Genomic DNA, 14975 nt, shown 5'->3' on the forward strand with positions numbered 1-14975 from the left:
ATACCAGCGGGCGTTAAAAAGCAGCGTTGGGACCTCTCAGCGCTGCTTTTTAAGGCTAACGCAAGACACGTAATCTAGGTGTATATTATTAATTTGTAATATAAACTCAAAAATGGAACCAGTATGGATTGCAGTTGAATTATGTTAATGCACAATAGCTCTAATATTTTTGTTCTCCACTTGAAATCTAGGCCAAAATATTTAATAGTCTCTAGTAAAAAAATAAATGTTGCAATATGTTAATTATTTATTTTGCCAGAAATTTAAACCTGAAAATTTTATTTTTTCCAATACCGGAGAGAAGTGCATATTTCAGAAGCCTAACCCAGCTACATACTACACAGTGATTGTTTGATTTGTGTAGTTGCTCATTCAATATTGTTTACAGGCTTCCGCATAGGGGATAAGATAAGAGGTTTTAAACTGCTTAGATCACTGAACTTCATTACAATGCAAATTTTGCTGACAACAGTTTAAATGCTTATTTGTATATGTTGGTTTGCAGACATTTTTCAATGTAATGTTAATTTGGCAATTAAACTATATATGTAAAATATTTTGTAACACAAGTATTTGTTTTATCTAATTTAGGTGGATTTATGTTTGAATGTTTTTGTTGGTGATAGGAATAGAGTTTACTGATTGGGTAGAGGAGGTAGTTACATTTAAAGGACCAGTAAATACAGTAGATTTGCACAAAAAAAACAAATGCAAGATAACAAGACAATGCAATAGCACTTAGTCTAAACTTCAAATGAGTAGTAGATTTTTTTCTAACAAATTTCAAAGTTATATCTATTTCCACTCCCCCTGTATCATGTGACAACCATCAGCCAATCACAAATGCATATACTTATATACTGTGAATTCTTGCACATGCTCAATAGGAGCTGGTGACTCAAAAAGTGTAAGGGGTAGATTTATCATAGTGTGAGTTGACATGATACGATGTAGCGTACCATGTCCGTCGCACATCGATAAATGCTGACAGCATATGCTGTCGGCATTTATCATTGCACCAGCAGTTCTTGTGAATCGGCCGCTAGCAGGGGTATTCGATCGGGTTGATTTCTGTCCGCGGCCTCAGAGCAGGCAGACAAGTTATGGAGCAGCAGTCTTTAGACCACTGCTTCATAGCTTCTGTTTCCGGCAAGCCTGAAAGCTCACCTGAAAACAAGGGCATAAAGCTCCATACGGAGCTTGATAAATCGACGCCTAATTATAAAAATACTGTGCACATTTTGTTAATGGAAGTAAATTGGAAAGTTGCTGCTCTATCGGAATCATGAAAGTTTAATTTTGACTTAAGTGTCCCTTTAATTGTGGGGTTATTTCAGGTGAGGGTTGCAGTGGGAGTTAGGTTGAGGTTGGGATTAACTGTGATGTGGGGACTGGTTCAGCCATTATAGAAAATACCATCTGGAGACATGTAGTGGTTATATGGTGTATCAGATCAGCCAATATAGGAAATAGTGGTAAGGAAGGATAATTGTTGTGGGTGTCATGTGATGAACTTAACTAAATCCCTCATCTGAAATATATTTAGCACTTGAATTTAAAGGGCATTAAATTTTATTGCAAGGACAGAAACTCCTATTTTACTGTAATCTATTTCTTTACTGCCCTGACAGCATTTTAACCCAAAGTATACATTACAGGAAAAAAAATAAAGAAAACAATGAATATAACAGAAACCAATGAGAAAAAAGCTTGAGAGGTTAGCGAAAGAAAGAACCAATCAGAGAAGTCCAATTATCCACAAAGTGACCAGTAAGTAGCCACTCCTCCTCTTTTCGTTTTGTTTTGCTGCTCAGAGAGTTAAGTACTACGGGTTAGATTACAAGTGCCGCAGTAAAGCTTTTTGTGCTTCTGGGGTTCGCTAGTATTACAATTTAAGAAATTCATTATCGTGCGCTTTCATGTGTTCCCCATAGAAATCAATGGAGAAAAAAAAGTTGAAGAAAAACACCCTACTTGCGAAAACGAAAACAAAAAGTGAAAAAACTAACACCCTACCATAAGCCCCTTGCCTAATAACCCCTAAACTGCCATCCCCCACATCACAAACTATCTAAATAATCTTTAACCCTAAATCGCCATCCCCCCACATTGTAAACTATCTAAATAATCTATTAACCCCTAAATCGCCACCCCATATCGCAAACTTTCTAAATAATCTATTAACCCCTAAACTGCCATCCGCACACATCGCAAAATATCTAAATAATATATTAACCCCTAAACCGCCATCCCCCCACAACGCAAAATAATAAACTATCATCTAAACCCCCTAACCTAACACCCCCTAATTTAACCCAAATTAAAATACCCATAAATTAACAAAATCCTAACTACCTTAAAATAAAAAAAAGCTTACCTGTAAAATTAAATTAAAACCTAATCTTACCTAAAAAACAACAACCTACCATTACTGAAAAAAAAATTACATTAGAAAAAAACCCCTACCATTTGCAAAAAAGAAAAAAAAATACCATTACAAAAATGTTTTTTAAGTTAATTTATGGGTATTTTAATTTGGGTTAAGTTAGGGGGTGTTAGGTTAAGGGGTTTAGATGATACAGTAGTTTATTACTTTATGCTGTGGGGGGATGGCAGTTTAGGGGTTAATAGTTTTTTATGTAGTTTGCGATGTGGGGGATGGCGGTTTAGGGGTTAATAGTAATATTTAGTGTTTATGATGGAGGGAGGGTGGCAGTTTATGGGTTAATAGTGTAGTTTATGGGTGTAAGTATACCTTGTAATGTATTTTTGTTGTGTTTTGTGCAACTTTTTAATTTCAGAACCCAGTTTACCAGACCTTTTAGATCACGGTAAGGATTAAAGCACTTTTATGTCAATCACCTCTGTGTGTTTTCCCCTCTCTGGTTTTTACCTCCGGCAGTTATCGGCACAGTTCATTACAATGTTTGAACAACTTATATAACAAATTTATTTAAAAATTTTGTTTTTCTTTTTGTTTTCAAAACTACTTTTTCAGTTTTTCTCCCTTTGTTGAGACTGGTATTATTTTTTCTACGTGTTTCCTTACATATTTTAATTTAATACATTTTTAGTTTAGTTTATTATTACTCTCATAAATATATATTATTACTCTTATTATGTCTGAGGACAACAAATCTCAATATGGTGCGAGATTACATATGCAGCACAAACTTCAGTGCAACTGCTGAAACCTGCGCCACCCGTAATTTCACCTCGCACATCGGGGTATCACATAAACCCCGCTGGCAGTTCATAAAGTGCCGTAAGTCGGATAAACTAGCGATGTCCAGAAATTAGGGTAAATATACATTTCTGGAGTCGCCAGTGACTTACAGTACTTTAGAAACTGCGGGCGCCTAAGAAAATAAAAAAACAAAAAATCTCCCGTAAAAGTCTAACCCGCTTCCCAAAAATAAACCCGACACGTAAATCCCCTATATCTGCCTTCAAACCCACATCGGAACCAAATCTATTGGCTGATTTGCAGCCTATTGGATTTCAGTAGCTCTCATCCTATTGGCTGATTTGAATTTGAAGAATCAAATCAGCCAATAGGAATGCAAGGGACACCATATTTAAAAGCGTACCTTAAATTCACTATTCAGTGTACAGCGTCAATCGTACGAAGAGGATCCATGGCTCCGCGGTCGCCAGTCCTGCTCCGCGCTTATCTCCACTCCGCGCCGGATGAAGAAGGAAGAGGTCCGGCTTGGAAGAAAACTTCACCGCCTGGAACAGGACCTTCTCCGCTGGACGGTGAGTACCTATTTGGGGGTTAGACCTAGGCTTTTTTTTTTTTTTTAGATTAGGGATTTATTGGGCACTCTTAAAAGAGCTGAATGCCCTTAAAAGGGCAGTGAAAGAGCTGAATGCCCTTTTAAGGGCAATGCCCATACAAATACCCCTTTAGGGGCAATGGGTAGTTTAGGATTTACTAGTGTTAGGTTTTTATTTTGGGGGGTTTGGTGGGTGGGGGGTTTTACTGTAAAAGGGGGGACTTAGTATTTTTGAAGGAAAAGAGCTGTTTAACATAGGGCAATACCCTACAAAAGGCCCTTTTAAGGGCTATTGGTAGTTTAGTATTAGATTAGGGGGTGTTTTTATTTTGAGAGGGCTTTTTTATTTTCATAGGAATTAAGTTTAATTTTTTTATTTTTGATAATTTGATTTATTATTTTATGTTATGTTAGACTTTTTTATTTTTTGTAATCTTAGATTAATTTAATGTTAGTTTTTAGCTTTTTTATTTTAATTGTAATTTAGTAATTTTTACTTTAGGTAATTGGGGTTCATTTAGGGGGTGTTAGGTTAGGTGTTTAGAAATTTAATTAGTTATTTGCGTTGTGGGGGTTTGGCAGATCAAGGGTTAATAGATTTATTAGGATTATTGCGTTGTGTGGGTTTGGCAGATTAGGAGTTAATAGTTTTATTAGGTTTATTGCGTTGTGGGTTATTGGCGGATTAGGGGTTAATAGTTTTATTAGGTTTATTGCGTTGTGGGTTAATGGCGGATTAGGAGTTAATAGTTTTATTAGGTAGATTGCGATGTGGGTTAATGGTGGATTAGGGGCTAATATATTTTATTAGTTATTGCGGTGGGGCATTGCGATTGACAGGTAGATAGATATTGTGCATGCGTTAGGTGTTAGTTTATATTTTCAGGCAGTTACGGGAGTCACGGTGCTCACATTTTCAGTGCAAGTCTTGGTGCGCCTGCCTATGTGTGGCGAGGTGAAAATGGAGTATAATGTCTCCATTTTAGCTGCGTACGTCCTTGTGCTGAATATGTGATACCGATTTGCAACCTGGTTCTATGTTAGCTTATGGGAGTAAAAATTGCGCGCAACGGGTGAAATATACGCGCCACATTTATATGCGGTGCTGTATATGTGATACCGACGCCGCATATGTAATCTTGCCCATTCAGAGAAATCTGTCAGAGAGATGATGATTAATAGCTCATTAGAGCTTTTTAAGCAGCAAATGTTATAGATGTAATCTGTAATTAACTATTGATGAAATTAAAGATTTAATTCCCAGAAAAGCTACTTGTAAAACTAAAGATTTGTCTAAGCCTGCTGCAAAATGTAATTCTCAAGACAATATTAAGAGAATTAAGTCACGTCAGCTCCTTTCTGACATTTCAAAATCAGTAATGATATTTCCTCTAACTCAGACAGTGAATCTAATTTTGTATTTAAGAAGAGACTTTCCAGGAAAAGGAAATTTACTGTTCATTCAGACTCCTCTGATGATTTAGATGTATCTAATATGCAACTTCAAAAATATGAATTTGATTCTGATGAAGTCTCTAGAGATTATTGGTATTCTCCAGATTCTTTTAATAAAGAAATTTCTTCTTCATCTGAAGACTCTCCCAAACCTAAGAAATCTCATAAACTATCTAAGTCCAAACAACATAAACTTATTGATAATTTAGGAGAACCTTATACTGACCCTAATGAATTACAGCACCTCAAGTCCACTCAATAGATTTTTTTATCTGTAGGCCCCTTTCTAAAAAGACTAAGAATACTTTAAAAGTGGAATGTCCTCGTCGTGAACTACCACACAATACCCATTTAACCCCAAATATTGATTCTAGTTTATTAAAGTTTATTGGTAACAAAAATGCTAATATTAGAAGAGGTCCTGATAGGTTCTTAAAATCCTGTCAGGTAAAGCTTCTTGATACTTTAGGACCAGTTACAAAGCTCTTTGAGTTATCAGAAGAGGCCATTTCTAACAATTCCATGTTAGATTATTACACTACTAGGGAATGGATCCAGAGAACTGTTTATCTCTTAGGAGACGCAAACACTTCCGTTCCTACTCAAAGAAAAATATTAATTCTTAGATGTATAGATCCAAAGATTACAGATTTTGCATCTACTGAAAATGGGGCCCAAAGCAGAGGGTTTATTATTTGCTGATGCTGGTCTTCAGCAAATAAGTTCTTATGTTAACACTTTTAATTCACTTAACAAAATTAGGTCAAACAACAGAAAAATATTCTACCAGTCTCAACAGCCTCAAAGGGTTTTCCACAGGACTGAAAAATGAAGAAAACACTTTTCTAGACACAGTTCAAACTAGACATGTGCAACGCTAAAAAAAATTGTTTCGTTTTCATTAGTTAAATAAATAATTTTGTTTCAGCAAATTAGTTTAGTTAAGTTTAAAATATTTTTTTGTTTCTGTAAATTAGTTAAGCTAAATCGTTTTTTTGGATCCGTTCGTTTTTTCGGATCCATTCTTATATCTAAAACCGCCACCGCCACCCACATCGTCGACACTAAATATAGCTATTAGCCCCTAAACCACCATCCCCCCACATAGTCAACGCTAACTAAACCTATTAATCCCTAAACCGCCGCCCCCCCCCACATCGCCAACACTACCTAAACCTATTAACCCCTAAACCGCAGTTCTCCAACATCGCTGATACTAACTAAATCACTAAATAAAGCTATTAACCCCTAAACCTCAGTTCCCCGACATGGCCAACACTAACTAAACCTATGAACCCCTAAACCACCATTCCCAAACATCGTCAACACTAAACCTATTAACCCCTAAACCGCAGTTCCCCAACATTGCCAACACTAACTAAAACACTAAATAAACCTATTAATCCCTAAACCGCCGTTCCCAAAAGTCGCCAACACTTACTAAACCTATTAACCCTGAAACCGCAGTTCCCCGACATTGCCGACACTAACTAAACCTATTAACCCCTAAACCGCTGTACACCCACATCGCCAACACTAACTAAAACACTAACTAAACCTATTAACCCCTAACACGCTGTACACCCACAAGGTAAACACTAACTAAACCTAATAACCTCTAAATCTAACATCCCTAACTTTAACATAATTAAAATAGACCTAAATTAAAGTTACAATTATTAACTAACTACCTATTTAAAAATAAATACAAACTTACCTGTGAAATAAAAATAAAACCTAAGCTAGCTACAATATAACTATTTACTAACTACCTAGTTAAAATAAATAAATAAATACAAACTTACCTGTGAACAAAAAATAAAACCTAAGCTTACAATAATAAAACCTTACATTACTAAAAATACAAAACCTAACATTACTAAAAATAAAAAAAAGATTGCTAAAAAAAAGTATAGCTACAAAAAAAATAATAAACACTAAAATAACAAAAAAATAAAAAAACTACCATTGCAAAAAATAACAAATGAAATTATCCAAAAAAATAAAAATGATTCCTATTCTAATACCCTGTTTTTTTTTAAAAAAACCCACCCCAAAATAAAAAAAACTTAATCTATAATAAACTACCAAGGGCCCTTAAAGAGCCTTTTGAAGGGCATTGTTCTAAAGTTAACAGCTGTTTTGCAAAAAAACAAACACCCCCTTACATTATAAACCCCCACCCCCAAACCCACAAAATAAAAATAAACCTAATCTACCCATTGCCCTGAAAAGGGCATTTGTATGGGCATTGCCCTTAAAAGGGCATTCAACTCTTTTTTGGCCAATTAAAAATAAAAAATGCCTAATCTAAAAAAAAAAACACCCCAAAAATAAATAAAAAAAACTATTACAAAAATTAACAAACGAAATTATCCAAAATAATAAAAATTATTCCTATTCTAATACCCTGTTTTAAAAATAAAACACCTCCCCCCCAAAAAAACAAAAAACAAATCTATAATAAATTACCAATAATAAAAAAAACAACAAACACCCCCTAACATTACAAACCCCCACCCCCCCAAACCCACTTCAATAACTTTGTCCCCTCCTCATCCTCCCATTCAACCTTCTTTTCCTTCAAGACCAAGGATATCAGTTTATAGAGCATTCAGGACTTCCAGGAGACCCTTCCAAGATACGTTCGCTCACCTCTCTTTCCACAGATTTTTCTCATCAAAAAATAGGGGGCAGACGTTATTTCTAACAGAATGGCAAAAAATAACTAAAGATCCATGGGTTCTTCAATCTGTATCTGGCCTTCTTTTAGATATCATTCAAACGCCTTTGCAAAATTCTTTTCCTACCCCAATAAAATTTTCTCAAGAAAATCTAATTCTTTTAGATAAATATATTTCTGATCTTATAAAAACAATGCTATAGAACAAGCCCCCTCTCCAATAGATTCTTTCATCAGCAACATGTTTATTTTCAAAAAGAAGGAAGGCTTCTTCAGTTCTGTAATAAACCTAAGGAATTTAAATACTTTTCTAGTTTTCAACCACTGCAAAATGGAGGCCATACATTTTCTAAGAAATTGCCTTTACAACAAAGATTGGCTTGTAAGATTAGACTTAAAAGACATGTATCTTTCAGTCCCTACACTCAGATTTCAGGAAATATCTAAGATTTCATTGGAAAGATTCCCTTTTGCAAATGATTTGTCTTTCTTTGGGTCTCTCTTCAGCCCCATGGGATTTATAAAGATTTGAAAACCTGTTACAGCCTAGGTAAGGAAATTAGGAATATGTCTGATATTTTATTTAGATGACTCTTATTCACCAATCTCCTCATATTCTCAAAAATCAGTTATCCTTCACAATTTATCTTCTTCAACAACTGGGTTTAATCATCAATTTAAAAAAATCCTTTTTAATTCCCTCTCAGAATCTAGTTTTCCTAGGTTTAAGTATAGACACTATTTCAACTACTCTCCTTCAAGAGAAAATCAAGAGAATCAAGAAAGAAATGTTATACTTTCTCAAGAATACATTTTTTTCTCCTTCCATATACTCTTTTAGGATATAGATTTAGTCATTTCTCTTTTTAACTCTTGGCCTGATAATGAACATATTTCTCTTAAACAACTTACTGTTAAATTAAATACTTTATTGTGCTACTTACTGGACACTTTATGATATTTGGACTTCTCTGATTGGTCCTTTTTTTCCCTAACCTCTCAAGATTTTTTCTCATTGGTTTCTATGTTATTTTCATTGTTTTCATTATTTTTTTCTGTAATTTATACTTTTCGTTAAAATGCTGTCTAGGCAGTAGAGGAAAAGATTACAGCAAAATAGTTGTCTCTGTCTCTTTAATAAAACCTAGATTATTTCGTCACAGAGTTAGGATAATCAGAATTAATCAGTCTGTTTGCATACATTGCTCACTTCATACAATGCCTTGATCTTTGAACTAAGCTGAAATCTACCAGTTTTCTTACATACAGACCTCCTACTGGACAATGTATTAAACAGAGAATATTTTTTTATGATCATCTGAATATGCAAAACAAACATTACCTTTGTGATAACAACTTTTTGCTGTGCTCGCCAAAATCGAAGCAACCTTTCAAAGAGATATAGGACCATAGGTGCTACCACCCACTTCCATGTCTGCAAAAAAAGTATATATAATATATATGACTCTTTAGATCATAAAATACAATCTAGAATACACAGAATATAGTAAAAAATTTTCATAGCTTTTAAAATAATGAGCAATGTGATGTTCAGTATCTTGATAGCACTAATACTGTAAAAAAGGATTTACTTTGTTTACTGGTGCTTTTATGAAAAATGATTTTGGTAATCTCCATTGCAGGAAGTGTAATATAAAATATACTGTGCCGAAAAAAATGCTTATTTGTGTCTGTGGGAAGTAGCACATGTATTACAAGTTGAAAGTAAACATGTTCGCTTAAGCGAAATTGAATTTAATGGACATGTAAAATCATTTGTATGCAGTATTCATATTTAATAAAGTGTTTAACTATGTAGATATTTCACATTTCAATGTTCTTCACATAGGGGAATGTGTTCTAAATATTTTTAAATAGTTATTCATTTATATATATATATATATATATATATATATATATATATATATATATATATATATATATATATATATATATATATATATATATATATATATATATATATATATAACATAATTTATGCTTACCTGATAAATTTATTTCTCTTGTAGTGTATCCAGTCCACGGATCATCCATTACTTATGGGATATATTCTCCTTCCCAACAGGAAGTTGCAAGAGTCCACCCACAGCAAAGCTGCAATATAGCTCCTCCCCTAACTGCCATTACCAGTCATTCGACCGAAAACATGCAGAGAAAGGAAAACCATAGGGTGCAGTGGTGACTGTAGTTTAATGGAAAAATTACCTGCCTTAAAGTGACAGGGCGGGCCGTGGACTGGATACACTACAAGAGAAATAAATTTATCAGGTAAGCATAAATTATGTTTTCTCTTGTTAAGTGTATCCAGTCCACGGATCATCCATTACTTATGGGATACCAATACCAAAGCTAAAGTACACGGATGATGGGAGGGACAAGGCAGGTACTTAAACGGAAGTTACCACTGCCTGTAAAAAACCCTTTCTCCCAAAAATAGCCTCCGAAGAAGCAAGGTATCAAATTTGTTAAATTTGAAAAAGTATGAAACGCAGACCAAGACTCCGTCTTGTAATCTGTTCAACAGAAGCCACATTTAAAAAAGGTCCAAGTGAAAACCACAGCTCTAGTAGAATGAGCTGTAATCCCTTCAGGAGGCTGCTGTCCAGCAGTCTCATAAGCTAAATGAATTATGCTTTTTAACCAAAAAGACAGAGAGGTTGCTGAAGTCCTTTGACCTCTCCTCTGTCCAGAATAGACAACAAACAAGGTGAATGTTTGATGAAAATCTGTAGTAGCTTGTAAGTAAAACTTTAAAACACGAACCACGTCCAAATTGTGTAATAGACGTTCCTTCTTTGAAGAAGGATTAGGATACAAGAATGGAACAACAATCTCTTGAGTGATATTCTTGTTAGATACCACCTTAGGTAAAAACCCAGGTTGGTACACAGGACTACCTTATCCGTACGGAGAACCAGATAAGGAGAATCACATTGCAACGCAGATAACTCGGAGACTCTATGAGCCGAGGAAATAGCTACCAAAAAGGAACTTTCCAAGATAGAAGTTTGATATCTATGGAATGAAAAGGTTCAAATGGAACTCCTTGAAGAACCTTAAGAACCAGCTTTAAGCTCCATGGCGGAGCAACATTTTTAACCACAGGCTTGGTTCTAACCAAAGCCTGACCAAATGCCTGAACGTCTAGAATACCTGCCAGACGCTTGTGCAAAAGAATAGACAGAGTAGAAATCTGTCCTTTTAAAGAACTAGCTGACAACCCTTTTCTCAAAATCATCTTGGAGAAAAGATAATATCCGGGGAATCCAGACTTTACTCCATGAGTAACCCTTGGATTCATAACAATAAGATATTTACACCATATCTTATGTTAAATTTTCCTAGAGACAGGCTTTTATGCCTGTATTAAGGTATCAATTACTGACTCGGAGAAGCCATGCTTTGATAACATCAAGCGTTCTGTCTCCAGGCAGTCCATCTCAGATTAGTTATATTTAGATGGTTGAAAAGACCCTGAGGTAGAGGGTCCTGTCTCAGAAGCAGAGACCGTGGTGGAAAGGATGACATGTCCACCAGATCTGCATACCAGGTCCTGCGTGGCCACGCAGGTGCTGTCAAAAGCACCAAAGCACTCTCCTGCTTGATCTTGTGCAAACCCCTCCGGAGGGAATTCCCACTCCCCCGGATGAAAAGTCTGACGACTTAGAAAATCTGCCTCCCAGTTCTCAACACCTGGGATAGGGATAGCTTTTAGACAAGAGTGAGTCTCTGTCCAGTGAATTATTTTAAGACTTCTAACATTGCTAGGGAACTTCTGTTCCTCCTTGATGGTTGATGTAAGCCACAGTCGTGATATTGTCCGACTGAAATATGATGTACCTCAGAGTTGCTAACTGAGGCCAAGTCTGAAGAGCATGGAATATCGCATCCTAGTTCCAGAATATTCATTAGAAGGAGGGTCTCCTCCTGAGTCCACTATCCCTGAGCCTTCAGGGAGTTCCAGACTGTATCCCAACCTAAAAGGCTGGCATCTGTTGTAACAATTGTCCCATCTGACCTGCGGAAGGTAATACCCTTGGACAGATGGACCCGAGATAGTCACCAGAGAAGAGAATCTCTGGTTTCTTGGTCCGGATTTAACAGGAGAACAAATCTGTGTAATCCCCGTTCCTCTGGCTGAGCATGCATAGTTGCAGTGGTCTGAAATGTAGGCGTGCAAACGGTACTATGTCCCTTGCCGCTACCATTAAGCCGATTACATTCATGTACTGAGCCACCAAAGGGCGCGGATGGAATGAAGAACACGGCAGAAATTTAGAAACTTTAACAACCTGGACTCCATCAGGTAAATTTTAATTTCTACAAAATCTATCAGAATCCCTAGGAGGGAAACCCTTGATATTGGGGATAGAGAACTCTTTCCTTGTTCACTTTCCACCCATGCGATCTCAGAAATGCCAGTACTACGTCCGTATGAGACTTGGCAACTTGGATGTTTGACGCCTGTATCAGGATGTCGTCTAAATAAGGGGCCACTTCTATGCCCCGCGGCCTAAGGACCGCCAAAGTGACCCCAGAACCTCCATAAAGATTCTAGGGGCTGTAGTTAACCCAAAGGAAAGAGCTACAAACTGGTAATGCCTGTCTAGAAAGGCAAACCTGAAAAACCGATGGTGATCTTTATGCATCGTAATGTGAGGATAAGCATCCTTCAAATCCATTGTAGTCCTCTATTGACTCTCCTGGATCATAGTTAAGATGGTACGAATAGTTTCCATCTTAAATGATAGAATTCTAAAGAATTTGTTTAAGATCTTTTAGATCCAAAATAGGTCTGAAGGTTTCCTTTCCTTGGGAACCACAAACCGATTTGAGGAAAACTGTGTCCCTGTTCCTCTATTGGAACTGAATGGGTCACGTACACAATGCAAGAATGTCTCTTTCTTTATCTGGTTTGCAGATAAATGTGAAAGGCAAAAACTCCCCTTTTTTGGGGGGGAAAGCTTTGAAATCCAGAAGATATCTCTGGGGTATAATTTCCAATGCCCAGGGATCCTGGGCATCTCTTGCCCACGCCTGGGCGAAGAATGAAGTCTGCCCCCTATAGGATCCGTTACCAGATAGGGGTCCGTTCCTCATGCTGTTTTAGAGGCAGCAGCAGGCTCCTTGACCTGCTTATCTTTGTTCCAGGTCCGGTTGTCTCCAGACCGCCTTGGACTGAGCAAAAGTTCCCTCTTATTTTGCCTTAGAGGAAGTTGATGCCACACCTGCCTTGAATTTTCGAAAGGCACGAAAATTAGGCCTTTTTTGTCCCTTGATTTGGACCTGTCCTGAGGAAGGGCATGATCTTTTCCTCCAGTGATATAAGTAATAATCTCCTTCAAACTAGGCCTGAATAGGGTCTGCCCCTTGAAGGGAAGTTAAGTAGCTTATTTATTAAAGTCACGACAGCTGACCATGATATAAGCCATAGCGCTCTGCGCGCCAGTATAGTAAAAAACAGAATTCTTAGCCGTTAGTCTAGTCAAAGGAACAAAGGCATCAGAAAACAAAGGAATTGGCTAGCTTAAGTGCTCTAAGCTTGTCAAATATATTCATCCAATGGAGCCTGTAAAGCCTCATCAAGAGACTCAAACCAGAACGCCGCAGCAGCAGTGACAGGAGCAATGCGTGCAAGGGGCTGCAGGATAAAACCTTGTTGAATAAACATTTTTTATCCATTGGATCTAAAAAAGCACAACAGTCCTCGCCAGAGGTAGTGGTACGCTTAGCTAGAGTAGAAACTCTTCTCTCCACCTTAGGAACTGTCTGCCATAAGTCCCGTGTGGTGGCAACTATTAGAAAACATTCTTCTAAAAAATAGGAGGGGAAGAGAACGGCACACCTGGTCTATCCCATTCCTTATGAAAAATTTTAGTAAACCTCTTTAGGTATTGGAAAAACATAAGTACACACCGGCACTGCATATTATTTATCCAGTCTACACAATTTCTCTGGCACTGCGATTGTACACATTCATTCAGAGCAGCTAAAGCCTCCCTGAGCAACAAGTGGAGGTTCTCAAGCATAAATTTTAAATGTAGAAATATCAGAATCAGGTTAAATCATCTTCCCTGAGTCACAAATATCACCCACAGACTAAGCATATTGTGAGGTAGTATCAGACATGGTTCTTAAAGCGTCTGTATGCTCTGTATCTACCCCCAGAGCTGTTTTGCTTTCCTTTAATTTCAGGTAGTCTGACTAATACTGCTGCCAGTGTATTATACACAACCTTTGCCATGTCTTGTAAAATAAACGCTATGGGCGCCATTGATATACTTGGCGTCATTTGAGCGTGAGTCCCTGGAGCGGGAGTCAAAGGGTCTGACACGTGGGGAGAGTTAGTCGGCATAACTTCCCCCTCGACAGAATCCTCTGGTAAAATAAACGCTATGGGTGCCCTTGATGTACTTGGTGCCATTTGAGCGTGAGTCCCTAAAGCGGGAGTCAAAGGGTCTGACACGTGGGGAGAGTTAGTCGGCATAACTTCCCCCTCGACAGAATCCTCTGGTGATAATGTTTTTAAATACAAAAAATGATCTTTATTGTTTAACATGAAATCAGTACATCTGGTACACATTCTAAAATGGGGTTCCACCATGGCTTTAAACATAATAAACACAGAGCCTCCTCTATGTTAGACATGTTAGAACTAATAAAGAGACTAGTAAGCTTGGAAAACACTTTAAATCAAGTTAACAAGCAAATATAACAAACGTTACTGTGCCTTTAAGAGAAACAAATTTTGTCAAAATTTGAAAAACAGTGAAAAAAGGCAGTAAATCAAACGAAATTTTTACAGTACATGTAATAAGTTAACAGAGCATTGCACCCACTTGCAAATGGATGATTAACCCCTTAATGCAAAAAACAGATAAAAAAAAAAAAAAAAAAAAAAACGACATTTTTTTTTTTAAACAGACACAACAAAACTGCCACAGCTGAGCTGTGGATTACCTTCCCTATAACTGTTTCTATGCAAAATTTAAGCCAGCCATGTGGAAAAATTAGGCCCCAATAAGTTTTATCACCAA

The 14975-nt window shown here is 36.8% G+C and overlaps 1 protein-coding gene across 1 annotated transcript in view; it reads right to left on the bottom strand.

The window, feature by feature from the left end:
* Window positions 1-14975, bottom strand: part of LOC128653988 (cytochrome b-245 heavy chain) — a 171023-nt gene that overhangs the window by 46242 nt on the left and 109806 nt on the right. The window contains exon 8 of the mRNA XM_053707605.1: window positions 9260-9352. Coding sequence (XP_053563580.1) covers window positions 9260-9352 — 93 coding nt within the window. The remainder of the gene's footprint in view (window positions 1-9259; window positions 9353-14975) is intronic.

Source organism: Bombina bombina, chromosome 3 (genome assembly GCF_027579735.1).
Source record: "Bombina bombina isolate aBomBom1 chromosome 3, aBomBom1.pri, whole genome shotgun sequence".
In the NCBI taxonomy this organism is placed as follows: Eukaryota; Metazoa; Chordata; class Amphibia; order Anura; family Bombinatoridae; genus Bombina; species Bombina bombina.